Source organism: Pygocentrus nattereri, chromosome 2, assembly GCF_015220715.1.
Source record: "Pygocentrus nattereri isolate fPygNat1 chromosome 2, fPygNat1.pri, whole genome shotgun sequence".
Lineage (NCBI taxonomy): Eukaryota > Metazoa > Chordata > Actinopteri > Characiformes > Serrasalmidae > Pygocentrus > Pygocentrus nattereri.
In genome coordinates, this window is record NC_051212.1 from 55,551,321 (window position 1) to 55,567,531 (window position 16,211).

A 16,211-nucleotide genomic window follows, 5' to 3' on the forward strand; every position below is an offset into this window, starting at 1 on the left:
CGTTAGACTGAATGAATAACCGACTCTAAATGTAGGTATTGTGATATAAACCGAGTCCGTTCTACAGTTTCTCGTTAGACTGAATGAATAACCGACTCTAAATGTAGGTATTGTGATATAAACCGAGTCCGTTCTACAGTTTCTCCTTAGACTGAATGAATAACCGACTCTAAATGTAGGTATTGTGATATAAACCGAGTCCGTTCTACAGTTTCTCATTAGGCTGAATGAATAACCGACTCTAAATGTAGGTATTGTGATATAAACCGAGTCCGTTCTACAGTTTCTCATTAGACTGAATGAATAACCGACTCTAAATGTAGGTATTGTGATATAAACTGAGTCCGTTCTACAGTTTCTCATTAGACTGAATGAATAACCGGCTCTAAATGTAGGTATTGTGATATAAACCGAGTCTGTTCTACAGTTTCTCATTAGGCTGAATGAATAACCGACTCTAAATGTAGGTATTGTGATATAAACCGAGTCCGTTCTACAGTTTCTCGTTAGACTGAATGAATAACCGACTCTAAATGTAGGTATTGTGATATAAACCGAGTCCGTTCTACAGTTTCTCATTAGGCTGAATGAATAACCGACTCTAAATGTAGGTATTGTGATATAAACCGAGTCCGTTCTACAGTTTCTCATTAGGCTGAATGAATAACCGACTCTAAATGTAGGTATTGTGATATAAACCGAGTCCGTTCTACATTTTCTCATTAGACTGAATGAATAACCGACTCTAAATGTAGGTATTGTGATATAAACCGAGTCCGTTCTACAGTTTCTCATTAGACTGAATGAATAACCGGCTCTAAATGTAGGTATTGTGATATAAACCGAGTCCGTTCTACAGTTTCTCATTAGGCTGAATGAATAACCGACTCTAAATGTAGGTATTGTGATATAAACCGAGTCCGTTCTACAGTTTCTCATTAGGCTGAATGAATAACCGACTCTAAATGTAGGTATTGTGATATAAACCGAGTCCGTTCTACAGTTTCTCATTAGGCTGAATGAATAACCGACTCTAAATGTAGGTATTGTGATATAAACCGAGTCCGTTCTACAGTTTCTCATTAGGCTGAATGAATAACCGACTCTAAATGTAGGTATTGTGATATAAACCGAGTCCGTTCTACAGTTTCTCATTAGGCTGAATGAATAACCGACTCTAAATGTAGGTATTGTGATATAAACCGAGTCCGTTCTACAGTTTCTCATTAGGCTGAATGAATAACCGACTCTAAATGTAGGTATTGTGATATAAACCGAGTCTGTTCTACAGTTTCTCGTTAGGCTGAATGAATAACTGGCTCTAAATGTAGGTATTGTGATATAAACCGAGTCCGTTCTACAGTTTCTCGTTAGACTGAATGAATAACCGACTCTAAATGTAGGTATTGTGATATAAACCGAGTCCGTTCTACAGTTTCTCATTAGGCTGAATGAATAACCGACTCTAAATGTAGGTATTGTGATATAAACCGAGTCCGTTCTACAGTTTCTCATTAGACTGAATGAATAACCGGCTCTAAATGTAGGTATTGTGATATAAACCGAGTCCGTTCTACAGTTTCTCATTAGGCTGAATGAATAACCGACTCTAAATGTAGGTATTGTGATATAAACCGAGTCCGTTCTACAGTTTCTCATTAGGCTGAATGAATAACCGACTCTAAATGTAGGTATTGTGATATAAACCGAGTCCGTTCTACAGTTTCTCATTAGGCTGAATGAATAACCGACTCTAAATGTAGGTATTGTGATATAAACCGAGTCCGTTCTACAGTTTCTCATTAGGCTGAATGAATAACCGACTCTAAATGTAGGTATTGTGATATAAACCGAGTCCGTTCTACAGTTTCTCATTAGGCTGAATGAATAACCGACTCTAAATGTAGGTATTGTGATATAAACCGAGTCCGTTCTACAGTTTCTCATTAGGCTGAATGAATAACCGGCTCTAAATGTAGGTATTGTGATATAAACCGAGTCCGTTCTACAGTTTCTCATTAGGCTGAATGAATAACCGACTCTAAATGTAGGTATTGTGATATAAACCGAGTCCGTTCTACAGTTTCTCATTAGACTGAATGAATAACCGACTCTAAATGTAGGTATTGTGATATAAACCGAGTCCGTTCTACAGTTTCTCATTAGACTGAATGAATAACCGACTCTAAATGTAGGTATTGTGATATAAACAGAGTCCGTTCTACAGTTTCTCATTAGACTGAATGAATAACCGACTCTAAATGTAGGTATTGTGATATAAACCGAGTCCGTTCTACAGTTTCTCATTAGGCTGAATGAATAACCGGCTCTAAATGTAGGTATTGTGATATAAACCGAGTCCGTTCTACAGTTTCTCATTAGACTGAATGAATAACCGACTCTAAATGTAGGTGTTGTGATATAAACCGAGTCCGTTCTACAGTTTCTCATTAGACTGAATGAATAACCGACTCTAAATGTAGGTGTTGTGATATAAACCGAGTCCGTTCTACAGTTTCTCATTAGACTGAATGAATAACCGACTCTAAATGTAGGTGTTGTGATATAAACCGAGTCCGTTCTACAGTTTCTCATTAGACTGAATGAATAACCGACTCTAAATGTAGGTATTGTGATATAAACCGAGTCCGTTCTACAGTTTCTCATTAGGCTGAATGAATAACCGGCTCTAAATGTAGGTATTGTGATATAAACCGAGTCCGTTCTACAGTTTCTCATTAGACTGAATGAATAACCGGCTCTAAATGTAGGTATTGTGATATAAACCGAGTCCGTTCTACAGTTTCTCATTAGACTGAATGAATAACCGACTCTAAATGTAGGTATTGTGATAAAAACCGAGTCCGTTCTACAGTTTCTCATTAGACTGAATGAATAACCGACTCTAAATGTAGGTATTGTGATATAAACCGAGTCCGTTCTACAGTTTCTCATTAGACTGAATGAATAACCGACTCTAAATGTAGGTATTGTGATATAAACCGAGTCCGTTCTACAGTTTCTCATTAGACTGAATGAATAACCGGCTCTAAATGTAGGTATTGTGATATAAACCGAGTCCGTTCTACAGTTTCTCATTAGGCTGAATGAATAACCGGCTCTAAATGTAGGTATTGTGATATAAACCGAGTCCGTTCTACAGTTTCTCATTAGGCTGAATGAATAACCGGCTCTAAATGTAGGTATTGTGATATAAACCGAGTCCGTTCTACAGTTTCTCATTAGGCTGAATGAATAACCGACTCTAAATGTAGGTATTGTGATATAAACCGAGTCCGTTCTACAGTTTCTCATTAGGCTAAATGAATAACCGGCTCTAAATGTAGGTATTGTGATATAAACCGAGTCCGTTCTACAGTTTCTCATTAGGCTGAATGAATAACCGGCTCTAAATGTAGGTATTGTGATATAAACCGAGTCCGTTCTACAGTTTCTCATTAGGCTGAATGAATAACCGGCTCTAAATGTAGGTATTGTGATATAAACCGAGTCCGTTCTACAGTTTCTCATTAGGCTGAATGAATAACCGACTCTAAATGTAGGTATTGTGATATAAACCGAGTCCGTTCTACAGTTTCTCATTAGGCTGAATGAATAACCGGCTCTAAATGTAGGTATTGTGATATAAACCGAGTCCGTTCTACAGTTTCTCGTTAGACTGAATGAATAACCGGCTCTAAATGTAGGTATTGTGATATAAACCGAGTCCGTTCTACAGTTTCTCGTTAGGCTGAATGAATAACCGACTCTAAATGTAGGTATTGTGATATAAACCGAGTCCGTTCTACAGTTTCTCATTAGACTGAATGAATAACCGGCTCTAAATGTAGGTATTGTGATATAAACCGAGTCCGTTCTACAGTTTCTCATTAGGCTGAATGAATAACCGGCTCTAAATGTAGGTATTGTGATATAAACCGAGTCCGTTCTACAGTTTCTCATTAGGCTGAATGAATAACCGGCTCTAAATGTAGGTATTGTGATATAAACCGAGTCCATTCTACAGTTTCTCATTAGGCTGAATGAATAACCGGCTCTAAATGTAGGTATTGTGATAAAAACCGAGTCTGTTCTACAGTTTCTCATTAGGCTGAATGAATAACCGGCTCTAAATGTAGGTATTGTGATATAAACCGAGTCCGTTCTACAGTTTCTCATTAGACTGAATGAATAACCGGCTCTAAATGTAGGTATTGTGATATAAACCGAGTCCGTTCTACAGTTTCTCATTAGGCTGAATGAATAACCGACTCTAATTGTAGGTATTGTGATATAAACCGAGTCCGTTCTACAGTTTCTCATTAGACTGAATGAATAACCGACTCTAAATGTAGGTATTGTGATATAAACCGAGTCCGTTCTACAGTTTCTCATTAGACTGAATGAATAACCGACTCTAAATGTAGGTATTGTGATATAAACCGAGTCCGTTCTACAGTTTCTCATTAGACTGAATGAATAACCGACTCTAAATGTAGGTATTGTGATATAAACCGAGTCCGTTCTACAGTTTCTCATTAGACTGAATGAATAACCGACTCTAAATGTAGGTATTGTGATATAAACCGAGTCCGTTCTACAGTTTCTCATTAGGCTGAATGAATAACCGACTCTAAATGTAGGTATTGTGATATAAACCGAGTCCGTTCTACAGTTTCTCATTAGGCTGAATGAATAACCGGCTCTAAATGTAGGTATTGTGATATAAACCGAGTCCGTTCTACAGTTTCTCATTAGGCTGAATGAATAACCGGCTCTAAATGTAGGTATTGTGATATAAACCGAGTCCGTTCTACAGTTTCTCATTAGGCTGAATGAATAACCGACTCTAAATGTAGGTATTGTGATATAAACCGAGTCCGTTCTACAGTTTCTCATTAGGCTGAATGAATAACAGACTCTAAATGTAGGTATTGTGATATAAACCGAGTCCGTTCTACAGTTTCTCATTAGACTGAATGAATAACCGACTCTAAATGTAGGTATTGTGATATAAACCGAGTCCGTTCTACAGTTTCTCATTAGACTGAATGAATAACCGACTCTAAATGTAGGTATTGTGATATAAACCGAGTCCGTTCTACAGTTTCTCATTAGACTGAATGAATAACAGACTCTAAATGTAGGTATTGTGATATAAACCGAGTCCGTTCTACAGTTTCTCATTAGACTGAATGAATAACCGACTCTAAATGTAGGTATTGTGATATAAACACCCTTGCTGCAGTGCTTTAGGCTCAGTTTCAAGTTTGTAAATTATATTTTTAGTCGTTTTTGTCTTCCCTGGTCTTTCCTGTGTCTAGCCCAGCGTTCTGCTCAGGAGCTGCCCGTGGTCGAGTCCATCAGTCTCTCGTCCTGCTCTGTGGAGGGAGGGGAGGAGCTTCTCGTGGGCGGGACCAACTTCCTACCTGCCTCTAAAGTGGTGTTTATGGAGAGAGGCTCCGGTCAGTACCATTTCCATGTTTACGGCAGTGTGATGCGTCTCATTAGGGCTGTCTAATGTGTTAATGTCTAATGTCTGTTTATAATCCCTGTATGTTAATTGTGTAAATTAGTGTTTGCTAAGTCGTTAGTTAGGGGTATTAATGACTAATAAAGTGTGGATTTAATTATTACAAACTATAGATGATTGTTTTTAGATTTTACATACAATTTATTTTAGGTGTTTTATTCAATATTTCAACAGTTCTGTAAGCACATTATTACATCTTTAATATGCAGTTATCTATTTGCTAATATGATGGTGTTTATTGCTGGTTCTGGCCGATCAGAGTCCAGATTTAAACCCTTTAGTGAATAATTCAGCCTCACATTAAACTCAAACTAGCTCGGCAGTGAGCCAGGCCTTCTCATCCAACATCAGTGTCAGACCTCACAAATGTGCTTCTGGAAGAACGGTCAAAAATTCCCATAAACACTCCTAACCCTTGTGGAAAGCCTTCCCAGAAGAGTTGAAGCTGTTATAGCTGCAAAGGGTGGGCCGACATCATATTAAACCCTATGGATTAAGAATGGGACGTCACTCAAGTTCACTACTTTTGGAAGTATATTGTACGTATGTCTCCCCCATATATCCAACATGGTAACTTTACAAGAGAAGTTTACTTTTAATGGAAGTCAGTGGAACCAGAATTGTTTCCAAGTAATTGTGGGCTGTTTCTTTTGGTCCATTCACCATGAAGCAACAGCCACTTTCAAATTATTGAAAAAATCTGAAAAACGACAACAATCGAGATAAAAGGTTTGTTCTGACAGCATCAATATGTCCGTGTGTGAAGAAACCTTCATATTTTTAATCTTGACTTCATTGATCATGTCTTCTGCGGACCACCACTGATCACTCTGAACACCCTGAACCGATCGCAACAAACACAGCGTGGCATTCGTTTCAGATTCATGGATGAATCTGTTGTTTTCAGCCCAGAACTTCACTGGTCCAGGTCCAGCGTTGGTGTTTAATGCAGTGTGTTTGCCGTTAGGGACGTTGATGTGTTCTTTCACTGCTCTGATGAAGCTGCTTTGATGTGTAGATGGTAAACTGCAGTGGGAGGAAGAGGCTCACGTGGACCGAGACAAAAGCACTGAGGTACTCAAACCACAGTCTTACACAATGTGTGTGTGTGTGTGTGTGTGTGTGTGTGTGTGTGTGTGCGTACACATGTACATAAACAGTATATTGACAATGTCCAAACAAACCTTTCGTCTTTACAGGACAAAGAACAATTGTTCCTAATTTTTTATTTCAAACATTTGTTGATTTTCACTCGGTATCAAATTGCAGATCGTCAGATGTCAGTATGGAAATCAAACGTAATCAAATCAATCAATAAAACACAAACAAAACAAAGCAAACTGGGTGTGACATCTTAATCCCTTGTTCAAGCATAATAGTCACTAATACTGATACTAATAGTCACTAATACTGATACTAATAGTCACTAATACTAAGACTAAAAAGATTCGATCTTGGATTTTAATGGAAGTCAATGGAGAAAGAATTTATTCCAAGTAATTTTGGGCCATTTCTGTCCTTTCACCCCCCTGACCCATCACTCAGCACAACGCTAACCAGTGTAAGTGACTCTTAGCTGGAGTTTTAAACACTGCGTCCACTCACTGTCCACTCTATTAGACACTCCTACCTTGTCGGTCCACCTTGTAGATGTAAAGTCAGAGACGACAGCTCATCTGCTGCTGCACAGTTTGTGTTGGTCATCCTCTAGTCCTTCATCAGTGGTCACAGGACGCTGCCCACAGGACGCTGCCCACAGGACACTGTTGGCTGGATATTTTTGGTTCTCAGTCCAGCAGCGACACTGAGGTGTTTACAACTCCAGCAGCACTGCTGTGACGGATCCACTCGCACCAGCACAACACACACACTAACACACCACCACCTCGTCAGTGTTACTGCAGCTCTGAGAATGACCCACCACCCAAACAGTACCTGCTCTGTGAGGGTCCATGGGGGTCCTGACCACTGAAGAACAGGGTAACAGAGTATCAGAGAAACAGATGGACTACAGTCTGTAACTGTAGAACTACAGAGTGGAACTGAACGGTCAGTGGAGCTGATAGAGTGGACAGTGAGCGTAGTTATAAGGAGGTGGACATAATGAAGAGGATAAATAATGTGTGTGTGTTGTGTGTTTTGTGTGTTAGTGTGTGCTGTGTGTGCGAGTGCCAGCCTACAGTGACCTCTCAGTGAATCAGCCCGTTTCTGTCTGTCTGTACGTCTCCAACGGGAAGCGCAAGAGGAGCAGCACACACTGCTTTAAATACCTGCCCAGTGAGTGACCACCTGCCCACACACACACACACACACCTAGTACACACACACAAACCCACCTAGTTCACATACACACTCATATTCACACACCTAGTTCACACACACACACACACTCACACACACACACACCTAGTACACACACACACACACCCACCTAGTTCACACACACACTCATATTCACACACCTAGTTCACACACACACACACACACACACACACTCACACACACACACACCTAGTACACACACACACACACCCACCTAGTTCACACACACACTCATATTCACACACCTAGTTCACACACACACACACACATACTCACACACACACACACCTAGTACACACACACACACACCCACCTAGTTCACACACACACTCATATTCACACACCTAGTTCACACACACACACACACACACACACACACTCACACACACACACACCTAGTACACACACACACACACACCTAGTTCACACACACACTCATATTCACACACCTAGTTCACACACACACACACACATACTCACTCACACACACACACACACACACATACTCACACTCACACATAGCTTCACTCCCAAATGACTGTTCCTCAGCTTTTTGCTCTGTTGAGCTGCAGGATCCAGTATTTACACTCCTATGTAGTGCACTCCGTAGGGAGCAGGGAGCCGTTAGAGATTTAGGCCCAGCGTGAGAAGAGAGGGAAACGGCTAAATAAGACTCGCGGTGGTAATTTGCCGATATCATATGCTCATTGTTCTGTGACAAAGTAAGTAGAACAAGACCATGAAATGACCGCAGTGCACAGTGATGGGCGACCGAATCTCCTCATTTAGCAGTCCATGGTTGCTTGACAACAGGACTTAATTTCTTGGTGGAATATTTGTTTATGTCGATTATTATTAATAGTGACGAATTCTTTTCTGAAAAATTGCGTGTTTTGTCATATTTTATGTTGGCCGCTGTTTTCTAAAAGCCACTTGAGGCCGTGCGTTACAGTGATTTTATCACAGGGAAGGAGAACAGCGCAGTAATGCATGGCCTCTCAAGTGTGTGCATAGCTAAAGTAGTGAGAATAAGGTGCTGTTTGCTAGTGAAGTTATAAATGTAGAAGTTAGTAAAGTACAGTTAGAACCAGGTTTGGTTCCTGAATTCTCGCTGCTCTCTACCCATCGCATGGATTTGTTCAATTCCCTGAGCAGCTCCTGATTTAATTTAACGAAGGATTGATTAGGTACACTTAGCACTGGATGACAGCAGGAGATAGTGGTGTGTTGTTTATTTGTTTTTATTATAAAAAAGAATTACCGCCCTGATCAGTGGCTTTACATAAGACTTTTATATCAAAACAACTGTAGATATAAAATCTAAATTATACATTATTATTTCCCATCACTTGAGTAACACCTCAGCCTTCTGTGCTATAGACTGGGGTTCAGTGCCCCGCCTGGGTAACCACCCTACACTATACCAATAAGAATCTTTGGGCAAGACTCCTAACACCATTGTAAGTCACTGTGGATGAGAGCGTCTGCCAAATGCTGTAAATGTATTTCTTCTCTTTTTTTCTCTCAGTCATGTTTAAAGAGGAGGACCCCCTGTTGCCCCGCCCCTCTCTCTTACCCTTAGAGGGGGTGACTCATTGCCCTGTGAGGGACCGTCCTCTGGCTGATGACAGACTTGCCTTGTTCCAGCTGCCCCCTTATCCCAGCGAGTTCTCCTACGCCCCCCAGGGGTACCAGGACGATTTCTGCCCCAAACCCGAATGTCCGGAGGACGGCTCCAGAAGCCACGGGGCTCTAAACGAGCGGAACCCCAGCTTCGAAAGCCTGGAGCTGGGCTTCACTGAGCTTTTACCCCCTCTATACCCCCCGCGGGGTGTCCAGCGACCCTCCTCGCCCGCCCCACCCTCCCCCTCCCCCTGGCTGGACTCCCCCTACCTGTCCTCCTCCCCCTCCCCCTCTCACTCCTCCTCTCTGAGCCCCTTCCCTGCCAGCAGCCCCATCTCCACCTCCCCACTGCCCCCTCTCCCACACTCCCCCTACCCACACTGCCCACCCTACCCTCAGGAAATGTGCTCCTACCCTCCGTACGAGGGCTGGGAGCACCAAGCTCCCCTCCCAGAGGACACGGAGGAGCAGGAGGGGCAGCTGGGCTTCAGTGGAGCTCCGCCAATGCACATCACGCTAGAAGAAGGTGGGTCACACTCAGCACCTCGGACTGGACTGCGCTGATGTTATGGGTGTAAAAACGCACAGATACAATGAGATGCATCAGACTGAATGTGGAGATTCAGCTGCGTCCAGTTTTAAATGTTATGTTTTTATTTAATTATTGATTATGATGGTATTTAAAAATATTATCTCTTGATCTGGGTTTTGTTTTTAATACCAATACTGACGACCTTAATCACAGTACCAGCACCACGGGGGTCCCGACCACTGAAGAACAGGGTAACAGAGTATCAGAGAAACAGATGGACTACAGTCTGTAACTGTAGAACTACAGAGTGGAACTGTACGGTCAGTGGAGCTGACAGTTAGCGTAGAAACAGGGAGGTGGTCAGAATGTTATGCCTGACCGGTGTAAGTGTGTAGTAAAACTCTGGCCATTTAAGAGGTTTATAACTTAAAACCCACATTGGTTTATCAGTCCCCTCAGGTTTTAGTAGGACCTTCCCACGCTGTGCACCGATTTTAAAATACTTAATAAACTAAATTGTCTAAATTGATAGTGTTTCATTCAATATATCATATATATTCACATCAATATATGTATATTGAGTAAATATTCTGAAAGTACTCCTAAAAATGTAAAAAGTAACTGTATTCTGAATACGGCCTTTATAAAACGTAACTTGGACCGAATACAGATACTTTATTAAGACTGTAGTATATAGTCTTAATACTGGTATTCAGATACATCCTAACCCTCTTAGTGAAGCACTTGTAAGTGTTCTTTAAACTATTGTATTGAATGTTAGGTGCTGGACTACTGCTTAAATCTGATTTGCTTAAACCTGATCTTTACCCTAATGTGACTCAGATCTGGTGTTTTCAGGGCTGTGGACACAAATCTGATCTTTACTCTAATGTGACTCAGATCTGGTGTTTTCAGGGCTGTGGACACAAATCTGATCTTTACTCTAATGTGACTCAGATCTGATGTTTTCAGGGCTGTGGACACAAATCTGATCTTTACCCTAATGTGACTCAGATCTGGTGTTTTCAGGGCTGTGTGGACACAAATCTGATCTTTACTCTAATGTGACTCAGATCTGATGTTTTCAGGGCTGTGGACACAAATCTGATCTTTACTCTAATGTGACTCAGATCTGGTGTTTTCAGGGCTGTGGACACAAATCTGATCTTTACTCTAATGTGACTCAGATCTGGTGTTTTCAGGGCTGTGTGGACACAAATCTGATCTTTACTCTAATGTGACTCAGATCTGATGTTTTCAGGGCTGTGTGGACACAAACCTGATCTTTTCAAATCTGACCTGAGCCACTTTCATATGTGGTCCTAGATCAGATACGTATCCGATTCGTGGCCGTGGGACCCTAACTTGACGCTCAGATCGGAATTCATGTGTTTTTTGCGCAATCATTCGGCGTAGCCATGGCAACAGCACCGAACAGACGTTAAAGCCTGTAAACGGTGGAAAAGCAGCTCATCCCACCTTTTTCTCCTCCGTCTGGCTCTAATAATGAAGCTGAGAGCTGATCAGAGTTAATGATCTTCTCAGCGAAGCTCGTTCTGCTCGTTAGTTTGTGCTGATGATGCAGTGATTCAGTCACGTGACGTCACTGAGCAGGAGGAGCTCATGAGGGTCAGTTCAGGAGCCGGTTCATCACATTAATGACCGATTAGAGTCGCTGACCTAAACGAGTGAGAACCACCGAGTCAGAGAGATCGGATCTGAGCGACGAGGCCTGTAATGTGAAGCTTTAGACAGCCAACCAGCAGTCTAGATTTTGAAACAGCTGCTTACTACTTCAGTACTGAAGTTTGCTACCGTGTCCCATGATCTTTAGCTGATTTATGGAATCAATATTGATTATTGAATTAATTATAATATTCTCCTTCTCCTTGCAGTAAATGAGTTCATTGGTGAGGACATCAGGGCTTTTCAGACGGGCCCTCACACAGACAGCAGACCCGGATGACCACGTCCTGCCGTCTCATAAACCTGCCATAACAAGTGCATTATTAATGTCATATCACTCCCTTTATGTACGAGTTTATATTTGTTTATGGTATGTTGCTCAGATAAGGCAATATGAGGAGCCACAGTGTTGGCTGTGTTGAAATTCAGAACGCGAGGCTGTAAGTATGTTTATAGATTACTTCATGACCGCGTCTTTGAGCGGAACTAATGTTTTTAATCTGCCCAAATAAATTATCATTGCAGTATCTGTGCATTTATGTGTAGCCCTTCTGCTGAGTGAATTCAGCGACTGCGACGTCACCCATCCATAGAAAAGCACCATCCACTAGAATGGGCCTAAGGTCACCATGCCCAGTGCCCAGGGTGGGCTAGAGGGGTATAAAGTCCCCCAGCATCGGGCTGTGGAGCAGTGGAACTGTTCTCTGGAGTGATGGAGCTCCATCTGGAGTTGAAGTGGTCCAGAACTGACCATCCAACATCAGTACCTGACCCCACTAATGCTCCATCAAATCCTCACAGCAATGTTCCAACATCTAGTGCAAAGAAGAGTAGAGGCTGTCACTGCCAAACGCCAGATAAACTGGTGTCCGTACACTTTTGGATACACAGGCAGATTTACTAAAAGAGGCGCCAACTGCAGACAGTCTGCTGGTGCATTGTGCCAGTTGGGGAAGCCAGATCAGGTGTGCTTCTATAACTTCTATGCAAATGAGCACAGGTGCAACTTCGTGATTACCATATGATCAGCGCTATATAACCAGATGCTTTTGGACAACCGATATAAAAAAGAAAGCTTAATCCTTCAGTTCGGGTTTAAACGGTGAAATTAATACTTGTTTTCTCCAAATTTTGACCTACTAGGTCAAAAATGAGTTTTTATTATTGATTATTATTATTAATAATAATGAGCATTTATTTTTGACTTTTTTTCCCCCCAATTTTCTGTATTAATCCAGTGTGTGAGATGTTATCAGAGAGATTTTAATATCATATATATCATGAAACAGTATCTCAGACGTAGTCATGATCATCACAGTGCAAAGCGTTAGTAAACCTGTCCCATAAACAGATAAATTAGGGTGAAGGACGGCGCCCCCTGGTGGAGAGACTGCTTGGAAATGACAAATGTCTAACCTCATTCAAAGCCTTCAAATAATCTGACAGCAGATATAATTTGACTCCTCGGCTCAGGAGCACCAAGAGGTCTCCGCTGCCTTGACTGTGGGTAGAGATTCGGCGACAGAACGTGCTCAGCTATGACCTCATCACATGTAAAATGATCTGTTTGGAAAAGCACATTAAGGCATTGACGCAAATTTATGTGGTTCACTACCAAAAAAACAATTTTTGGATCTTTGACTCTGCATGACTGTGTGGTCAGATTGCTTCACACAGTGGCTCTGCCAACAGACACGAGCCAAAAATCACGGAGCCGCCTTTGACACCGAGTAACCTTTCAGAATCTGGATCTAATAAGACAGAATGGTTGATTTGGTCTCGAATGCTTCCCTCAGCTGCAAATCACGGTAATTAATCTGAATCCCTCCAGCGCTTGTGTGAAAGTCTGCCATGCGGGAATGTTGTTCCGTCTCCAAAACAAGCTCAAAGGCACCTTGGTGACCTTCCAGCGAAGGCGGCATGTTTTCCAGAGCTGTTTACCCGTGTTATGGTAATGTTATTTAGGGGGTTTGGATGACGTCACCCGCACATATTTGGTTGCTCATCAGTCTTTCCCAGCTCTTTCGCTCCAGCTGCTGCAGACGAGCCTCAGTCAGATGTTCTGGTGAAGGTGAGGTCCTGGAGGCCTGCAAACTGAGAGGGGTCGTTTTTTTGTTTTTTTTTGTATGGCACAAATTTGAATTGAATAAAGCATTCGCTCTTCTCTCTCTATTAGATTCTCCTCTGAGTCAGAGTGAAGCGAATTACGATTGGTTCAGCATTGAAATACGGTCAAGACCTGTTGATTAATGGTCAGAAATCAGCACTAAAACAATACTAGAACATGCTTTTCAACACTGAAACGACACTGATTAATCCACAATGGTCACTTTTTACATTGACGCTCATAGATATACAAATCCACACTTACTAGCACCCGCATATGCTCACATACTGACAACTCCTTGGTATGCCGTAGCAATGGCCTGGCAACACTATAGCAACCACCTGGGATACCACAGCAATAGCCAAGCAGCACCTTAGCAACCACCTGGGATAACAGCAACAACTTCGCAATGCCTTAGGAACCACCTGGGATAGCATAGCAATGGCCCACCAACACCTTAGCAGCCATCTGAGGTAGCATAGCAATTGCCTTGTGACACCTTAGCATTCAACTGGGATAGCATAACAAGAGCTTAGAAGTACCTTAGCCACCATCTGAGGTAGAATAGCAATGACCTAGCAACCATGTGAGGAAGCATAGCAATGTCCTAGTAACACCTTAGTAACCATATGAGGTAGCATAGCAAAGGCCCAGCAACACCTTAGCAACCATGTGAGGTAGCATAGCACTTGCCTAGCAACACCTTAACAACCATCTGCAGTAGCACAGCAATGGCTTAGCAACATCTTAGCAACCACCTGGGTTAACATAGCAATAGCTTAGCAATGCCTTAGCAACCACCTGGAATATCATACCATTGGCCAAGCAACACTTTACCGACCCCCTCGAGTACCATAGCAATATTCTAGGTTGCTATGTTGTTGTTGGGCCTTTGCTATTATACACTAGGCCGTCCCATTTCGAAGGCTCCTTCATATGCGGCCGAGAAATGTGTCCTCCTTTTCCACGGCAACAAAGAAACCAACAGGTGGATTGTGTGCCGGCGAGGATTGGGGAACGTGGCGTAGTCAGCAGAGGAGCGACGGCGGCTGAGGAGACACTTTAAACTAAGTATTAGGTTTAAACTGAGTCGAATAGCAAACGATACAAATATTTAAAAAGCCAGTGGTCTGAAGAATAACTTACGCTGACGTTTCGGGTTTGTTTTAGGGAGCCAAGAGCCGGCAGAGAGGCGCATCTCCAGCTCTAATAAATAATAAAAAGCTCAAATTTAAAGGACTTTGAAGGAATGTCTGGGTCCAGCATCTATTCGGGATAGAAACTACACGGCTAAACTGGCCTCTCATGGGCATGGAATTTCTGTTCCACCTTAAACGGGGAAGATCTTCCACCTTAAATGGGGCACCTGTTTCCGTTCCACCTTGAATCAGGCAGCTGCTCCATCATCTCTCAGCCTAGGAATTATAAACTGGCTTCTCATTTCAACTGGACATTTGAATACAAAGCTGGTGAATAAGAAGTCCTTTCTTCTGTTTTTGGATCCAACAGAATGAAATTAAACCCAAATAAAAGAATTAGAGACTAATTTTTAACGAATAAAAGGGTTGAACAGAAGTAACTACTTACTGTAGTGCATGTAGCTGAGTAATGCAGCCAGTTTCCACTGATCTATAATAAGATTACGGTATTGACTACATTCTGCACTGTAATCTGTGGTCAGCGTCAGGTCTGTCCATCACTACAGAGGTGCACAGTGACCGTCTGTGGCCTGAACTGTTCCTTTACTCTCAGAACCCGACTTGCTTTCTTTTGTGTTTACCACCAGGGGGCGCAGTGTCCTTTCTGTTGGGGTCTGAGATGCCGATACAGTCCTAACAGTACAGTTAAGAAGATGGGCTCTTTAGTAAAGAAAAAGGTTCTGTATAGAACCATGAACAATCTGCAGCTCTACAGACAGACGGAGAATGTGCTGTGTGTGGTTCTATGTAGCACCGAAAAGGGTCCATCTATGGGTGTGATGTCAAATTTGTAACACTAGCAGAACCCTTTCCTTGCTATATAGAACTCCTTTCAAAAAGGTTCTACATAGAACCATACACAGCACATTCTACATCAGTCTGAAGAACTATTTCACCTGCATGGTTCTATGTAGGCCTTGTTCTCCCACCGTAACTAAGAAGAACTTTTGACTAAGATTCTAACATTCATGTTCTCTTGTGTGGGGTTTGTTCTCAGGTAAGGACAGAATCTAAACATTCTCAAGAGCACAAAGGTGATAACGGTTCTGTGCTTTAAGAACCCAACATGAATCTGACTTTATCTTGGGATCTTTCTCAAGAACACACTAAAGAGGAAACTGGAGACTGAGGTCCACTGATTTTATATAGAACCATAATGAAGAACCATCTGTTTCAGTGTAGAGTGTATGCAGGTGAGATGGCCAGTTA

General features: G+C 42.0%; 1 protein-coding gene across 2 annotated transcripts in view; it reads left to right on the plus strand.

Moving 5' to 3' along the window:
* Positions 1–12,223, plus strand: part of nfatc4 (nuclear factor of activated T cells 4) — a 45,017-nt gene extending 32,794 nt beyond the window's left edge. For both annotated transcript variants that reach the window (XM_037545587.1, XM_017686556.2), the window contains exons 9-13: positions 5,325–5,465; positions 6,552–6,607; positions 7,684–7,810; positions 9,384–10,004; positions 11,906–12,223. In XM_037545587.1, the coding sequence (XP_037401484.1) occupies positions 5,325–5,465; positions 6,552–6,607; positions 7,684–7,810; positions 9,384–10,004; positions 11,906–11,976 (1,016 nt within the window). In that variant the 3' untranslated portion in view covers positions 11,977–12,223. The remainder of the gene's footprint in view (positions 1–5,324; positions 5,466–6,551; positions 6,608–7,683; positions 7,811–9,383; positions 10,005–11,905) is intronic.
* Positions 12,224–16,211: the final 3,988 nt, after the last annotated feature.